Genomic DNA, 18,870 nt, shown 5'->3' with positions numbered 1-18,870 from the left:
TCCTTAAAGCTAAAACTCACCTTTTGGCAAAATATCCTGGAATATTTTTAACAGCTATGTCTTAAAATAATTTCAGTTCTGTGGGCAAAGAAAATTATTTGTTTTGAATCTCTGAATACAGTAATGCTAGAGCTCAGAATTTCCCATAAACGTACCTAGGAAGCCAGCCTCTATTCATGAGAACAAAAAAAGCGTGGTCATGAAGCGGTGCAGAGCTATTAAGTTAGGTAGCAATTAGGACTAGTACAAGAACTGAGAAAGCCAGAAATACATCAAAGATTAGCAGATTTACACATCATCTGTTCTTACCTCCCTAAATATCTGCTACAGACTGCTGCTGGGGCTGAATCCTGGGTGCCCCAGACTGCAGGGTCCTGCACAGCATAGCAGCTCTGCCCCTGTAAGCTTCATTTTGCTCTCAGAATCGCATTGTCCCTTCTTGGCATGATACTCACTGACATGTCCTAGTATATGGGTACATATTCCACTTAGCAATCAAGCAGCTTCATCGTACTGTGTACTGCATTCACTTTGGGGAACATTATGTGCATACTGACTTGCAAAATTTGGCCCATACTCTTATTCTTACTAATTGCAATTTACTTCAGAAATAGACCCACTGAATTTGCTTTCCCAGCACAACGATTTTTCTGGTTATCTCTTTAGTACCTTAACACAATTATGCTCAACTTAGCTGCTGATCTTCAATATTCAAGGTAATTGTTAGGTAATAAACTGTTTTAAATGATCTAACAACTGGGAATAAGTGTCAGCCAACAAAATTTTTTCCCTGAAACACAAAGTCCTTGTTTCTATACCATGTATTTATCAAAGTTAGTCTTGCCATCTATTCATCTTTCTAACCCCTGATTTTCATTTTTTCTACTCATCTGTCTAAGCAGCTCATGGAAGTTACTTAAGACTGGCATCTGAGATGACTCTTACTGTGCTGCTTTTCTTTGTGGCATAGATCTCAAATGTCCTGTGGTTTATTGCTGGATATTAATTTTAAGCTAGTTTTATGTTCCCTACTAATAAACTATTTCTCAAAAGATACAAATGTCGCTGTAGAAATCAAAGGTTCTGTAGACATCTAACACTTGGGGAAAATTAGGGCTGAAACTTGTTTTTGAGAAAGGAATTATATTCCTTTCTCAAATTTTGTATGGAAACAATAGTTTCTTATCCTTTCCCCTTCACCTGTACATAGCTTGGAAAATACCTATTTCCAATTTCTTAAAAAATAAAAATGAACAAACCCACCAATCCAGACACGATCATGCATTATTCCAGAGGAAGATGGCAAGTATCAGTCTAAGTAACATTCATGCTCTCAAACTTTCTTTCCCACTCTAAAAGGCAGAATAACGTAGGTCAGTTTTAATGAGGAGCCTTGTGTGTGGCTTTCCCTGCACACTGCACAACAACCTGGCACTTAGGAGTTCATGTTCTCCCTGCACCATCACCATATTTTGTCATTTTCCAACAAGGCTGACTTTTGCCCACAACACAGAGGACTTTAATACGGTAAATTCTCTCAGCTGCCTCATTAATTCTGAATCAGTGTGTGCCCTTGCATTTCACGGGATTGTTGCCTCTAGCATTCATTATGCTGCAGTTTAGACAGCCTCCAGCTAAAAACTTTGTAAAATATTATGATGAAATTACTTTCTTGACAACATACAAGTCTATTATAATGTAATTAAAAGGTATACTAATCTATTCCCTTGTTTGGCAATGGTATCTTGGTTAAGATCATCTTGTGCATACTTTTATGGTATCTGTGAAATTTTTTTGCTATAAATTGCAATCTACTGTCCAAAGCACCTGTTTTTCTGTGAAAGATGTAGCAATTATAGTATCTGTAGAACTAAAGTGGTACAAGCTATTTTGACCCTAGAGTCTCCACTTTTCAGTGCTTCACTCCCCGAGCATTTTGATAAGTTTTTGTTGTTGCTGGGCTGGGAGGTTCTGGGAGAAACCTGGCACCTGGAGGGCTACACTCTCCTCTGGCTGCTCTCCATCCCAGCAGCACCTGGCTTTCAGCACGTGCTTCTCCTAATCCCTCTGCCAAAGAAAGAGTGATATTCCACTGAATTCACTCTTTACCTTATTACTTTCCCATCCCACTTTCTTCTTTGCTGCAATCTCTGTCTTTGCCACCTCTGCGCGTCCCAGCCAGGCCCGTCTGTTCTTTTCCGCAACTTGCCAAAACGATCAGAAACTGAAGTCAGTGCCCCACTGTGTGAGCCAGCAGAGCACAGCAAACTTCGGGCCCCTCTGCCAGCCACGCTTGCAAAGGTGGTGCAGAGCTATTAAGTTAGGTAGCAATTAGGACTAGTACAAGAACTGAGAAAGCCAGAAATACATCAAAGATTAGCAGATTTACACATCATCGTGGTGCCAGCCATGCTTGATTCCTCTTGATCTCCACTTTCAGCCCACCAAACCTCCAACACCCTCCTGCCCTGGGGCAGCCCTTGTGCCACAGGGCTTGGAGAAAAGGGCAAGGGACCTCCCTGGAAGGAGAGCAGCTGCTGCGGGAAGACAGGAGGGGGCTGAGGGATGGGGACTGTGGCCACCCCCAAACCTGCACCTTCGAGGTGCAGCAGCAGCAGCCTGAACAAGCCACTCACGCAACAAGCACAGCCCATCAGGTCGGTGCTACATCAGCAAGATGCTAAATATTCCTTAGGTTCTCACTGCACAGCCTGCCCCTATCGTCTGGATGACAGCAGCACTAACGGGTTTGAGCAGCCCTACGTTCTTCTGCGTATTTGCAATTCAACACACTGCCCAGAGCAACATGTTGAATCCTAAAAGTAAAATACAGCTTATGTAACCGGGTAACAAACAACGTTCAAGTGAACTGTCTTGAGCTCTTGATCATTTTAAAATATTGGTATTGTTGCTATGTAATGTCAATTTGATAAGGTAAAAAAACCAACCAAACAAAAAAAGCCCAAAACACAAAAAGATACCCTTGCCAAAACAGTTGCCTATGAGTTGTATTTAAATGTGATTTCTCTGCAAGCCTTGCAACATGCTGCATACATGTACGTCTAAAAAAGCCTGTTAGAACAGCCACCTTTCAGGTAAAACGAGGATGGAGAGTTGTAAGATACATACTCTTCATCACCACCTTCGTTCTATGACCAAGTGCCTTAATTTACTTGAGCTTCAGCTATTTTATGTTTAAAACAGGGATAACTTTTGCCCACAGCGATGCTGTGAAGCTAATTTGTCTGATATTTGCCAACACATGAAGGAGACCGTTGGATGGAAGACTGTATTCTAATAAGTGAGAGGAAGGGAAAGCAAGATCAAACCAACAAATGCTGTCTGTATTCTTGCTCACATTTCAATCAGGTTTCATTTGGGCTAGAAAAGTAGGTCAAAATGCTAAACAATAGCTGTTTGTGGGAGAAAAATCAACCCTTCTCATTAGCTGGGTACACACATCCTCCTTTTCCCAAGTCAGCACCTTTAGGACTCTTAAAATGCACAGGCAGGGTAACTAGGGATTCTTTAGAAGCAAGCTTGAAGACAGCATTTCTTCTTAACCTGCTCCTTAACTAGCGAAAAGGAATAATTCATTTGGCAAGCAATGGACTCATTGCTCAGGAAGCCCCAGGGGAAGATTTTAATTGCAGGAGGCGCACCTTCTTCTGGGACATCCTCTAGTGGGAGTCGGTTGCCTTTTGAATGTCTTTTGGGCAGATTAAGATGCAAAGCTTGGATGCTTATCTTGTTCTCAGCATCTGCTTTGCACTGCGAGGCAGAACTCTGGCTGTAGGCATGTACTGCCCCTGCATCCTCCCCACGCACAGAATAATTACTTTCTTTTCATTAATTAGTCGCAATGCATGCATGCACATACGTAAGTCAAGCAATCCGCTGCTGACAGTACAGTAGTTTTGGCTTGGAATTAATGCTAGCCTGGGTTTTCAAAGCCGACAGCCCACTACTGCCATGAGTAGGAGAATTAGCTAGGCATAAGCAAGGGCTCTTGGTAAGCAGATCTAAGGGGCTAAGCTTTCCCTGAAAGCTACACGGGTTGCGTGCGTGCCAACTGCAAACCGAGGCACTTTGTTGCTGGTTTTAGAAATGAACACGCAGCAGAAACGATGTAATGATGGTAATATATTAACGCTGTAGCGCTGTTAATGAAGCATTACCATCAATTTAAACAGGCAGTATGGCTGATTTATAAGCCAATACATAACCAAGTACAGCACAGCAGATGCTTAGAAAAACAAGCACGTGAAATAGGCATGACAGATATAAAAGGTTTATTAAGGGATGATTTCTGGGAGATCTCTCTCCCAGGATAGTGATATTTTAACATCCTCCCCGAACGCGAACATGGATAACAAACTGTAAACTTGTCTCGTTATTCTGTGTTCTCTGCTTTGACAGAAATGACCAATGAATTTTGTACAAGAATGAAGTGTTTTAACTCATACCTCTGACCGCAGTCTGCTACGGAAAATGGTCGCTTAGAAGTAACTTCAGAGGAACTAATTAGAGGGATGAATCTAGTATATAATAAAAATGGTTGTCTAATCCATCGTTCAGTCCAACTAATCAAAATTCTTAAAAGAAATACATCAGCATACTATCTGGCAATGCACGACGGAATAAGCAAAAAGAAGCTGGTAGGGGGAAGCCTTCAAGCCTAATTTGTCACCTAAGGCTGATGAACTCCAGTGTGAAAACTGAAGAACATTAAATGCTAACCTATAAACATTTCAGCTAGGCAAAAGTGAATACACGGTTGGCATTTAAATTAAAAGCTCTAGTCTGCACACATCTGTCTCTTTGTTCCCTTTAAAAAGGACATTTTGCCACCAAAAAAAGCCTCAGCATTATCTACTTAGTACAGGTGGTGGTTTTAGATACTGTACTATAGAGTCCATTTTGACACTTGAAGCTATTGGCTCATTAATATAGTAAAGGAGTCAAACTCATCAGAGATTAAATCCTATCCGGGTCAATTAAGTTGGGCAAAATCACTCTTAATGTGCCCCGTGTTTTTCAATTAGAAGCTTTATCACTACAAGTGTCTATAACAGATTATGTGAAAAACTGAGTGTTTATGAAGTTACGTGTTTGACGTAGCCCGTCCACGGCTAGCTGTGACAGCCATGGCCCTCGCCACACACAAACATGCTGGGGTCCCGCCAGCCTCCTACCTTGGCTCCATCCACGCTGATAATCCGGTAGCTGTTTCTTGTGCTGTCATAGAAGTAGGAAACAGTTACAGCCTGCTTGCTCGCGGGGACCCAGTTCTTCTTTGTGCTGGGGTCGATTTGGAAGACGTGGGCTCTGGTGGTGAAGATGGGCTGCTCTCTAGAACAGGGAGGGACAGGAGAAACGCAGGCATGAGCCCCTGGCAGATGAAGTGTCCCAGAGGCCCCGGCGCGCCCGGCATGGTGAAGCGCAGCACCCAGCCTCGCGAAGCAAAGGATGCCAGTGACTGCAGCCTCACCTTGGCCCCGCGATGTGACTCACGGTGTCCTGAGTCGTTGCCAGAGCCCAGGAGGTGATCAGCAGCACAAGGCCACTTTTTCTCCCCATGTGATATTAATTGGGTACCCCACTTTTTCTCAAAACTGATAATACTTATTTCAAGGAAAGGACAGTCACATGCATGCTTTCCCAGTGCACAAATTTTGCTAATGACAAAAACAGACCACACGTGGATGCCTTTGCTCCTATCACTCTTTCATGTGAGTCGCTACTTAGAGCCAGAACCTCTCTGTGGATTCCCCAACTCTGGCAGAGTAAAGGCACGGTATAATTATTGAAATATTAAAATCTCTCTCCTCAGAATCAAACTGTTCTGTGCACGTGCATGAAAACTTCACCAGATGCAAAAATAGTTAATCATCTTGGAAAACGAAGGGAAAAAACACTGCCAAACCCCTGTATTGCATTTCAGTGCAACAAGCGGTATCTGTGGGTGAAATACTGCCTCTCACACCCCACTCCTTAACTTTATCAACCTGCAGGTGTTTTTACACAACAAGAAGATTTCACTCATGATCAAGGGTTGTGGTTTTACCTTATAGATGTGGCAACGCAAACCACATGTAAGAGCAGAGAAGATGTGGGACCAAAAGAACAAAACGTGATACAAACAAGGTCAGCTAGTTCAAGATCAGAACGAGACTTATTTAAAGGCCCTAAAATTAAATCCACTGCAAATTATACCTTTAATACTAGTTTAGAAGCAGAAGTGACCTGCAAGTCAAGACTACGACGTGTATAAATATACTTCTGTGCTTTTAGTTCTTGAAAGCTACAGTAAATAATGGTATATATTAAGCAAGTTATCATTCAGCATATTCTTACCGTGCACAAAATATTATATCATCAATAGTTCAACTTGACAGAATTATGACAGGATTCAAAAATAATTGTATTACAATAGAGTCCATCATTGTTAACTCCCCAAAATATTTACCACATGCAAACTGAAAAGCCCGTCATACAGAACTGTGCATAAAACAAATGAGGAGAGCTAGGTGAAAGGCCAAAAATCTCCCTCTCTCATCTATTATTCTTTTCTATTCGTATAAATAATTCTTTTCTATTATTCTCAGTCCTGGAGTTTTGGAATTATGTTTTTATGAATGTTTCTATAATCTTCAACTCCTTTTATATCCACCTCTGTGTTTTTTAGAATACAACAACTTCAGGGACTGCATGTAGGAACTGTATACAACATCAAGCACAATCTTAACTGTTAAATGCTGCTATATTACAAGTAATGAAAAAGCAATCATACTAAAAATCAATATTAAAATCAAGGAGACTAAATCTACTAATATTAAACAGATGAAGCAATCTAACTGTAGCATTAGCTCAGGAAAGATGGTGGGATCTTGCAAAGCCCAATAAGGTCTAAGAAAGGAAAAAATGAAACTTTTTTTTTCCTTTCAAGACATATGCAAAGTTTTACATTTTCCAAGGGCTGACAAGCAAGTTTCTGGATAGACAGCTGTGCTGAACTCAGTGAAACTCTTATATGAAATAAATTTAAAAAATAATAGGACTGTCATGTTACAGCTGTGGAAGAGTATCATTTACTCCAGCTCTTCCCTATCAGCAGTTCACTGAATCTGACTCCCATTTCATTTACTAAAATCACAGAATCGCAGAACGACTGAGGTTGGAAGGGACCTCTGGAGATCATCTAGTCCAGTCCCCCTGCTCAAGCATGTTGCCCCGGTGCAGTGCTCAGCTAGGAAAAGAAGGGTAAGTCTTTGTATCATTTTTTAAATATTTCAATCATACATTACACAGGATTAGCAGTGTAAAGCCCATGAAGGTCACATTTTTATGAAGCAAATAAAAGCAACTGAACTTTCTGCTTCCCTTCCCTTAAAATGCATGGCAGCATCAGCTGAGTGACAGTGGTTTATTTGCAATAAGGAATGCAGGGGAGTTTCCCCCAAGCTACTGACTCTTTTACTTTAAAAATATATACATGCTCTGAGTGGAGCTAAGTAAAAGGAGAATTTCTCCTTGAGTTTTTAGTGGATTCTATTACTAATTGTTTTTTGCTAGTGCTAATATGACCTATATATTTCAGGCCAAACAAAAGTTTCAGATTTTTATTTCCTGAAAACTCATCCCACAACAATTGCATTTCTGTTAAGTCACCTTAGCAATACCAGAAAACAATGTTTGATATTTTGCCTGGCCTCTCTGCAGCAGTGCCAGTAACCATATAAAGCAAATCTGGATATAATGAAAGTAGAATGAAGTGAAAAACAGAAAAACTCCATTTTTTCCAGAAGTCCTACAGCAACTACTGCTGTCAACATGAGCTGTATACCTGCATCCGAGCAGCTAAACTAATGGAAAATAAAGTTCAGGTCTTGAAATAGCCATCTAACCATTCATTTGTGGCTTCTGTTAAAAACTAAAGGCAAAACTTGACTGTGTTTCTAACCCTTATGATTATTAAAACAAACAAACAAGAAAAGCACACTTTGTCTTCCTAGGTGCAAACAGCAGCCCTATGGGTCATGCAGTTTGCTTGTTGATATACTATTAAAAAAAAAAAAAGTTAAGTGTTTTAGCACATTCAAGATAAGTCATCTTTTGACCTATAATTGAGTCCTCAATGCGGACAGACCAGTTGGTTGCTCTTCATCTACCCCTCTGGCCTTTCTGCCACAGGCAGCTCTAGAGGAAATTGAAGCCCGGGGCAGATTTTTGACTTGTGCGAACAGACAAAGCCTCCCGTGAGCTGCACCCTCCCAAAAGGATGGCCCAGCTTCGGCCTGCAGTAATGAAGACAAGAAGAGGCATTTTGCCGTGACGGTCCCCTGGCCGTGCCTCTCCTGCTCGCAGCCCACTCCTGCTCTGTCCCATCGCTGCTGCCCAATTCACTCACAGGTCTGCGCCCGGCTCCTCGCCAAGAAATGCAACCCCCGAGCACAGCCGGTGAGCCCAGCGTGGCCAGAGACGGGACTGAAGCTCGCTTTTCGTATTGCCAATCTGGATTTGCAAATCCGGGAGTTTTGCTACTAATGAGCTGCAGTGGCACAACTTTTCATATGGGAGACAATGTCTGCATTCAGGGGCTCCCAAACCCTCCTGACCAGTGAAGCACATACATGTGACTATAAAACTGCAGCGTTCAATCTTCAATTGAAACTCTGTCGATTATATACTTTTACAACACATACCATGGCCTGATAGACCTCCAAATTGAGATTATTACTCACTTGTAACTTTTGAAATTAAAGAAAGCATTTCATTGATAGAGGAATTACTTCATTTTCTGGGATTTCTCTCTCTGTTTTATCAGCGATTTATCAAGTTTTACATTTAAAAAAAACCAGCATTACTAACTTGAAATTCGTGTAGCACATCCTGTGTTATTTGATGTCTGAGCTCCTGTAATCTGGCCATTATGTGAAATTGTCAGTTTTACTGGGCAGACAGGGAGTAATATCATTTTTAGCTACCAGAGTTGTGGAAGCTGTAAATCACAAGACAAAGAGAATTTATGAATGTTTAAAATCTCATGAATTTTAACCAAAGTTGTTAATGATTGATTAAATACATTTCTCTTTTTTAAAAAATCTGTTTTAAAATCAATTTGACAGTAACATCCAATGTTTAAAGTAAAACTACTGGAAATCTAGCAAATGGAGACCTAAACTATAGTTAAGAGTTATAGTTCTTTGTTTAATAATGCAGATTAAGACAGAAAATACACTTTGACGAGTTTTGGTGGTGAGAGGCGTTTCTATGACCAGCATGTTTTATAAATACGATTATAATTTTCAAGCCATGGTTTTGTGCATCCTAGCTGACTTCTAACTTCCATCCTCATGTCATTTCAGACAAATCTCAAGTAAAAAGAGATCATTCTCTATTAATTAAGAAATATGTCGTTAACCTTCTCCTAAGGATTAAAAAAGAAAAAATAAGACTCTAAAGCTAATGAACTACATCCACAGCTGTGTGAGATACATTACCACTTTCTGATTAATATATAACCATGCCAAATTTTATGAGCGCATAACTAGCTGCACTACAAACGACATGTTTTACATTGCTATTCCTAATCAACAGGAACAGGCTTTCTCCTATGAGAAGTTCAAATTACTTAATTCAAAGTTCCTTGTTTAGTATTTGAATCACGACTGTAACCAGTGATTTGAATCACTTCAGCTGTAAGCAATCTTTGCTGATTTTAAGCCAGCATGGTAAGTCCCCAGGCTTGGGGATCTCTGTGGCTGATGGAGCTGTGGCTCAGAAAGCTCCAGCCTGGCCAGTGTCTGGGATCGCACTCTCGGGTGAGCCTGTGCCTCGGGGGCCCAGTGGCATGTGGGGCTTCGTGCAGCCGCCTGCTGCTCTGGAGCAAGGCCTTGATTATGGGAAAGCTCACGGTTTTGAGCTACTTTTTGGTAATAAGTGCAATACCGTGACTCAAGGACTTGCCTACAGGTAAGGACCTGGGTTTGTTTAAATACACTAAGTGCTAAATGCACATTGGATGGCTGCCCGGTTGGCTGAACAAGTAAAAAGAATTAAGCAGCTCCTTTACTTGTAAGTATCTGGAACAACAAAGATGTTTGTGATAGAAGTTTTGCCTGGTATTATGGTGGAGGCAAAAACACTACTTGCACGTTTTGTGAAAAGTTTCTAATATATCACATGCAATGTTACCTTAAAAGAATTCTCCGTTTTCTGAGGATTATTTGTGCTATCCCTACACTGACAACAGAGCTCTGCATTAGCAGTCTCATTTGTCAATCTAAATAAAGATATTTTTTCAAAATATGTCCTCATATAACTGACATTCAGTACAGGATGCACATGCCTCTAAACAGCACGTCAGGGTAATTTTTGGAACGTGGCACTTCCTGCCACAGGCCATCTCCATGTGCACACTGATATTTATCCTGCCTGACAGCGCCAAAAGATCTGCAGCGATTTGCTGTAAGTATTAGATAATGAGGATCTCCCAAGAAAGAAAAAGAGTATTAGCACAAAATCCTGGACTGTGACGTAGCCCTCCCTGTCACTGCAGCCACTCGGCGTGGTACAAAGATTTGTACTTGCTGAATGCAACGTGATAAACGTGGTGTCAATAGTTATCTGGATCAAGCATTGCTGTACTGGCAGCACAATAAACAAAAAGAACAAACCTCAAATGCCTACATCAGTCTAACTTGGAGTGCCAAATGTATTTATGGTAGTTTAAAAATAAGCAACACTGCTAGAAAGGAAAGCGTTGTTTCCAAAATCCCCCTCCCCAGATTTAGCTAGCAGCACACGTGGATCTCCCCCCAGCACCCTGATGGCCGTGTCGCTCCCTGCGCGCGACCGAGGTCCCGACACCGGCCCAAAAGCCGCTGGGACCTTCTCATGCCTCTGACTTCCAACAAACGCGTGCACAGCTCCAAAAGTTAACAGCACATTAGTGAGCCAAACGCGCAGCTTCGGTCCCAAATAAATCAGAACAAGTACGTCTTATAGCTGGAAGGCTACAAGCTCTGCAGTCACCTCTCCTCAGCTCTCGGAGGAGAGGATCCAGATGCCAACCCAGCAGCAAGGACCCTCACAGGCAGTGAGATTTTTCTTATATTCAAAATACTCATCTGGGTGAAGGTCCAGACAAATAGTGATTCCTAAAAAATGACTTGCAAAAAATACCACTTCATCTATCCAAGCAAAACTCATCTGTTCATACATGCATGTCTCAAACTTAAAACAAATAAATAAAAAAAACCCCCACCACTCTCCAAACCCACCCAAAACACCAAAATCAAAGTAAAGGCACACCTCTAATGAAGCATACGTGCTTTGTATGTAAGTACATGTGCTTTGCATGCAAGTAGAAAGCCAGGGAGTTTTTTTTTAATAAAGCTGATTTTGCACCTTTCTGAGACTCAGCTGTCCAAAATCTAAATAGATTTGCGTGTACTAGCCATGAAAAAGCAGCTAGGTTTTCTAGGCATTCATTCCACTGCCACGCAGAGCAGCATGGGCCTGGGGAACGGCACACCTAAACCCCACACGTTTTACAGATGTGACAGCCTCAAACCGGCGTTACGGAAGGAGGCAGCTTGCTACCTTCCCAAACTGGTATACGCTAATTAATTTGGGTCAGTCAGATTGCATCAGATCCAACAGGCAAGTCAGAGTGCCTGCTGCCAGCTTACACAGCGATCAAAAGGGAAGAGCTTGCGTCAACTCGCGAGACTGCAAAATTCATAGCATGAGGGAAGCAGGTGGGTAACGGCTCCACTTTACACCCGGGGCAACTGCCGCGAAGAGCAGGACGGCATCCCGGGTAACAGAGCCAGCAGCAAACCTGGAAATAAAATCAAATCACCTCGCTTCTGCTGCTCCACAGCTTTGCCATCGCTAACTTGGCAGGACACTTTGATATCAGATCTTCCATCCCGGGAAGTTTTGAACTATGCTAATTTAAAAGGCTATATCGACATTTGAATATTCACCACTCAATAAAAGAGGCTATTGTAAAAAATTAACAATCTTCACAGACAAGAGATAAGCTATTAGCAATTTTAGTGGTTTCTGCCACATGATTTGGGGGGCGGGCAGGATGCCAGTCCCTGGGAAACACCCTCCCGCAGGCAGAGGAGCAGATCTGGCGGCTGGACCGCGCTGCCTCAAAGCAGCTCAGCCTCGCCGCTTTCTGCCCGCTTCGGTGTCCCGGCCGGGTGCGAGGCCATCAGGCACCTCTCAGCCAGGCCCAGTTAGCTCCTGCTTGTCCTCAAATGCAAACAGCCCTTTTCCCTCGAGTATTTCCAAGGCAAAAATTACGTGGAAGGACAGAGAAGCAACCCTGAGCAGAGCAGGACAGGAGAGGTAGGCAACGGAGCTCAGAGACAGAAAAGGGAGGCCCCGGCAGCCGTCCCACGTGGGGAAGGGGGGAACGGGCCCAGAGCGCCGGGCTGGGCTCCCGGGGGCAGCTGCACTTGATTTTTGCATTTTTCTCTCCGTAAAAAAACCCTTAAACTGCATTCATTAGTATTCCAATATCCAAATATTGCATTCACAGGCATCTTTTTGCTGCAGGATGGAATCACAGTTACTTCTGGCTGTACAAATAGGAGGGTAAGTGGGCCAACTTTTGAAAAACCCAGACTATTTGGACAGAGATTACACCATACCTAAAAAGGTGCGAAAAAAAAGAGATAAAGCTATTTTTTAAGTATATTTTACTCAGTTTCAAAGTCCCTGTTTGTGATTTTTCCGTTGCTGAAATTCATGTGTTTTGTACCCACATCTACACCCTCATTAGCGATGAGGTTACCCACCATTTGAAAAGAAGCTCTGATTTCAGCAGCACTACTAATTAAGGGCAAGGTCATGCAACTTGTTCAAATAACCACAATCATGATTCTCTAGTGCCTACTTTATACTACATTTGATATCAACTCACCTGCAGAAATACATTAAATTCTTGCCATTTTTTAATCTCTCTTCTTTTAAAGGAATTATTATTTCAACAGACAATGTAATTAGCAAAAGTGTTTCTTGCATTTGTAGGAAATGTAATAGTTCATTACTTAGACACAAAAAATTAAGAAAAAAAAGCTATCTAGCTAAAGAGGAACTTATTGTTAAAAGCACAGATGTTAATTAAATTCATTTTAGATTTGCAGCTGAGTCCAAAACAATGAATCTTCAGAACAAAAGCTCTCAGAGTGAAAATCATTGTAACATCTGTGAGCTCTCACAATACCATTGTGCCTTTATGAAGTCAATATATAAATTAAGTCTTAACTTGGGTAGTGAAAAAGCGTGCACTTTACTTACTGGGCTACCCCCACATCTTATTAACCTTTCAAGATATTCCATGAGTAAGATATACACAGGTGATAGGAACTGAAAGGACCCTGAACTAACACTTTATGGGTAAGATTGTCTATTCGAAACAAACCAAATTCAGGCTGCCAATATGACAGATCATGAAGCAAAGATCAGGAAACTTTATTTTGGAGCATGTGCGTGTGAAACGGGTTGTGTAACTTTGATTATTTTAGAGACTCTCCTTTAGAAGACTTTGAAAGAGGATCCATACATTTGCACCCAAGACATGTTTATGTGGCCTCTCATTTACACAGGGATAAATGCAAACCCAATAAAACTAAGGAAAAGAGATTACTGTACTCTGGTTTCCTCCTTTGCTAGGATAGATACATGCTCTCCTGCCCTTGCTGACAAATGAGGCTGTACCAACGCAGAAACAGACTCCTCAAAGCTTTCATATTTCTCTGGATAGTTTAAAAATTATTTCTGGGTTTGCCTCAGTTGCAGTAGAGTTAATGCTTTTAGCACAGCCTCCTCTGGCACAAAAAAAAAGGTACTGCTTGCACTGTAATATTTCACTGACAGATTTTCATTGTAAATTGAAAGTATAAATCTTGAACTAGATAGTGCACACTTGTAAGAAAGCCTGCAACCAGTCTTTTTTTCTCCGATGCCCACACTTTCCCATCCCAATACAAACCCAGGGTCAGCCCTGTCTGTTACTGCTCACTTTTGTTTTCTCCTCCTCAGAAAAGGAGAAATCAGGAGGCAGCTCGCAGATTCGAGGTACAGCACGTTCCTCGAGCACCAAACCTCGACTCACCCTCGGGGATGGCGCTGGCACTAGCAAGGTGGACAGGCCCGTGGGCGCGCTGAGGTCCTCCTCTGCAGCTTTAAGATGCAGGACGACCCCAGACTTTATCCAAGGAAACATACGGCCGTGCGGCCTAGCAGCTGATTCCGGAGAGAGTCCAAAAAAGACTTTTTTGGAGCTTCCTCCAAAAAACCAGAAGCAGCGTTGCCGTGGAGAGCGCCCTGGCCTGGCAGCGCTGAGGCCCAGGAGCAGATGGTGCCAGCAGCTGGAGCAGGTCCACACGGCCTCGGGGCACCACAGCCCCTCGGGCAAAAGGTACACACCGAGCCCTCCCCATCCTCCTTGATGGTGGATGCGCTGTTCTAGTGGTAGCATCGGGGAGAAACGGTCAGAGAGGAGAAAAAAAAATGTAGACACAATCTTGGATGAAGAACTTCATGTATTTTGCACTTGTAAAACATCGGGCAAATTCTTTAGCATGTTAGTTGAGTCCTAGTTGCTAGTTGAGTCCTTTCATAATTATTAATCCTTTGCACTGTGTCCTTCGTGTTGCAGAAGGCAGGGGATAGTCTGAGGTTGTGTGCGCCATTTGGTGTTCATTTAAAAAAGAGAGAGGCTATATTTTGGAGAAAAGCCCACAAATATGATTTAAATATTAAAGTAAAAGATCATCCGTGTGTGTTTATGCATGTAAAACACACTGACACCACCAGGGCAACATGTGCAGGATTTTCTTCCCCTCCCATGTGACAGGAATCTGAATGCCAGATGAGGTTATCTTCGCACAAACAATCTGAAAAGTTGATTTTAATCAGTAACATAATCAAAGCCTCACTATTGCAAAATAATATGATTAAACTCCCCATTACTTCAGACACCACAGAACCGAGCAGACCCTTGGAGGGGAGTACTTCTGTGCATTAATCCATGCATGTAATTATTGATATGCTTGCCCATACACTATTCAAATGCTCTTCCCTGAGGCTTTTCTTCCACTTATACTAAAACAAAACAAGAAAAAGGCAATCAGTTCAGTTTAAAGAACGAGTTGTGTAACTCTTTTTGATCCACTGCCTGCAGGATCCAAGACAGGATGCCTCCAGCCAGGACGTCGGAAGGAAGCGCTCCAGCGTCCCTCGTGCCCTCGGCCCCGATGCGCCGTGCATGGGGTGCTGCAAGTGGTCACCCGAGACACTGCCAAAGCACCCGGGAGGTCTAAAAAACACCCACATTTCTGAGAAGACATGAACAAGGGCGCTGACAGATGGTTTACCATGATTACACACACCTTCAGTGAAACTTGAGCATGTAAAAATTAAGTCAACTAATGAACAAACAATTTACGCCACTGGGATTAGGCAGCTGCAACCAGGGCGATGCCCGCGCTGGATTTCAGGTGCGTGCTGCGGCTTGCCCGTGCCGAGGACAAGCCGGCTAGCGACACCACCGCCAAACTGAGCACATCCACAGCCAGCAGCCTCCTGGGGCAGGCCGTCTAGGAGACTAAAAAGCACCAAATGCAGAGCCCGGAGCGCCACAGACGCGGCATCGCCACCATAAGATGCAGATCGCGGTGCAAGAGGATCCATGCTTGAAGCCAGGAACCCCCCGGCTGCTGCCCGGAGGAGGAGGAGAGGTGCTAGCACACAGCTGAGCACCGCCAAAGCCAGCCTCATGCCACGCTCAATACAGTTTAAATTAGACTACCTGGCAAAAAGCTGATTTCTGTGCTCTGGGAACTTTAGTAGAATAATAGCATCAACAATAATATTTTTGTTGCTGCTAGCACAGTCATGCAGCAATTCTCCAAGGAACTTGGAGACTCAGTTCTTATATACCTAATATATTTACTAGCAGCCAATAAGGTTATTGGAAGACAGATTTTTTCTGCTTCAAGATAAAAATACAAAGGAAATTTCAAACATTTAGGAGCTAACGTTATTCAGTGATAATTTTAATCTTTAAAAATATAACACCATCTGTTGCCATCAGATCTATAGTAGGGATCTCAGAAGTGTATATTTATTTGTTAGCATAATAAGCTGTCAGCAATGCCAGCGCACAAGTGCAGATCCTCTGGTAATCATCTGAGCTTCACAGAGAAGATTATTAAGCCTAAAAAACTCAGACAATAGGTTATAACTGAGAAATACAGTATTAAAAAAAAAATCGCCCACACACTATACCAGCAACAACACAAAACCAAACCCTGAAAACCTTCTGACTCTACAGTAAACCTACACATATTTGCAGGTAATAGAGGCAGAAACTCATCCCAGAAATTCCTGAATCCCAATAGCCACCTATTTCTGATCTTCCAGTCCCATTCCTTGACCTCCAAAGCTCTCAACACCTCTGACTGCTAAATGCCAACACTTCCAATTTTTTGTGGACTATGTGAGGGTATGGGTTATGCGAGGACTTAACTTGAAGTAACATCATTTTTGATGTAATGCAGGCTACATAACTATGGTTCATGGTGCAAATAATGTGCAAAATGACATTTGTATGTTAGCAGAATCTCAAAAATTAGTGTGGGCTGGCTGAAAACTGACAGAATAAACAAAAGATCACACATTTTTTATTACAAACTTGTAAGTTTAGGTGTGGTCCGGGTAATATGTACACCCAAATATAAAGTCCAGGTTATTTTTTTGGATATGTATTATCCATTACAAATCTAACCCAAGTTTTAAAGAGGCTAATGATTCTAAGCAGCCAAGCTAAGACACCCTCAAGGGACTAGATTTTCTGTAGCTTTCAAAAATCAGACCCCTTAGAGTGTCAGATCATTAGTAATTTAAAAATAAAAAAGCCCTGACCTTATTTCTAAAAACGATTCACTATGCCAAAAAGTCATCTTCTCACTCTTTTGAAGCCAAGCAAGAAACCTTGGAAGAATAAAATCTGCTTAAATGTATGATGCTAACGATCACATTTCTTATGTTTCTAACATTTAGCTTTGTGTGCCTCCTATGTTAATATAACAGGGCAGCAGTTAATATTTTTTTCCCCTGTAATGCACTCTGTCCTACTGGTATTTCTTGATTGAAAGGCTACAAGTAAATCTGGCTTTGTCTTATAAAATTAAGGTCTACTAGACGTAAAAATCCAATTAGTACTTACAAAAATTAAGGTGTAACATTTCCTCAATCTCATTTACACCAATGTAGACTTTTTTTCCCTTTCTGTCAAGGGTGAAGGACCCAGCTGAATGATGGGTTTTTTTCCCATCTCATTTATATATTGATTGTAATAAGGCCAGACAGGTAAGCCTATAAAAGTTCTGATTCTGTCAGCAACCGAAGTTGCCAGGACTGCGAACATTGTCACTTACAGATTGATAAATGGACTACATGGACTAATTGTATTTTAGTGTCTCTGGACAGATGGCAAATCTTACAGCCATATGGTAATTATTTCCACGGTGCTGAAAGTATATTAACACTTACCAAAATGTTTAAAGCACTGAGATGATCTAAAATAATTTTCCTGTGAGCTCAGATAAAAACGACGAGCTTGGCTACGCCGGCGCTCCGGAGCTAAACTCTCTTTCCCAGGATTCCCGGTCGGTGCAGGCTCCAGGGCCCCAGGGTGTCACGCTGCTATTGATTAAACCAGCTGCGTGTGCTGGGTCCTCAGCTGGAGCACCACAATGCTGTCATAGCCAGAGGATAACGTGCCTCATTTTAGCTATTCTGTGTTGCCCTTATTTAGTTGCTACTATTTGCTGCTTGATACTCCGGTTGCCCTGTGAGTTGGCAGCACTGACAGATTTATTTTCTTTTCCTGATTTCCCCTCTCCCCCAAATCCTTCTCCAGTCTTTGGTCTAAAAGACATTAAAATAATCATCCTTTTATTTTTAAAGGAAGCCATATACCAAGCCCTGACTCATGCAAAAACAGCAGAGGACGGTCCAAACCAGGAGCAGTAGGGACCCCTCTGGAGCAGGGCTGCCCCCGGCACACATTGAGCTGGCCCCACTTCCATCCCCAAAAAAGTGATCAGCCACAAGGGATGGAGCTGTGCCCCGGCAAGCCTGGAAAGTATAACATGCAAGTAAAGCAAAAGCAAACAAAGCATTCAATGGATAACATGTCAGGCTGACACTCATCCCAGATGACACAAGCTGCTATGGCTTTGGTCTTTATTAATACTTTTACTGTGGAGCTTTGAACCTTTTATGAGATTTATGCAGCTGTGAATTCACCCTTCAAAAACAACAGGAGAGTACATGCAGGAGACCCGATTCCCCTCTGAGTTACTCTTACTTGTACCAAACAAATGTGAGCAAAATCAGCTCAATAAATTCAAACCACACTTTTTATGCTAGAACAGTAAGCCGTATTACACAATTCACGTGACTTTCAGTTTATTTCAGAAAACAATTTTGAACATCTATGTGTTTTAAAATAGTATTTAAATGCTTGCCTTGTATCGTACTGTGATTTGTTTTGAGTGCACTCTTGTAGTATGAGAATCCTTGCTAGTGGAGGCAGATGTCTGCCTTGCTGGGAAAGAAGTTTATGCACCAGTTTCCCCTATTCGCCGTAAGTAAATTATAGCAAGCCAAGAGCTAGAATCTGCACTCCTCATGGTCCCTGCAATCTAAAGTTAGAGCCTGGTGTTAGTATGCCGAATGGATAAACTACTCGCTCAGCTATGGAGGATAAGGTGCCAAGTGGTGAGAAATTCTTACTATGCTTTTTGCAAGTTCACACTTTAGCACCCTAAGAAT

At 42.1% G+C, this 18,870-nt stretch overlaps 1 protein-coding gene across 1 annotated transcript in view; it reads right to left on the bottom strand.

Moving 5' to 3' along the window:
* Nucleotides 1-18,870, bottom strand: part of HOMER2 (homer scaffold protein 2) — a 65,647-nt gene that overhangs the window by 36,245 nt on the left and 10,532 nt on the right. Inside the window, exon 2 of the mRNA XM_064517304.1 lies at nucleotides 5,196-5,352. Coding sequence (XP_064373374.1) covers nucleotides 5,196-5,352 — 157 coding nt within the window. The remainder of the gene's footprint in view (nucleotides 1-5,195; nucleotides 5,353-18,870) is intronic.

This window comes from Dromaius novaehollandiae, chromosome 10, assembly GCF_036370855.1.
Source record: "Dromaius novaehollandiae isolate bDroNov1 chromosome 10, bDroNov1.hap1, whole genome shotgun sequence".
Taxonomy (NCBI): Eukaryota; Metazoa; Chordata; class Aves; order Casuariiformes; family Dromaiidae; genus Dromaius; species Dromaius novaehollandiae.
Note: the sequence above shows the minus strand (reverse complement) of the source record. Positions and strands in the feature narration are given on the sequence as shown.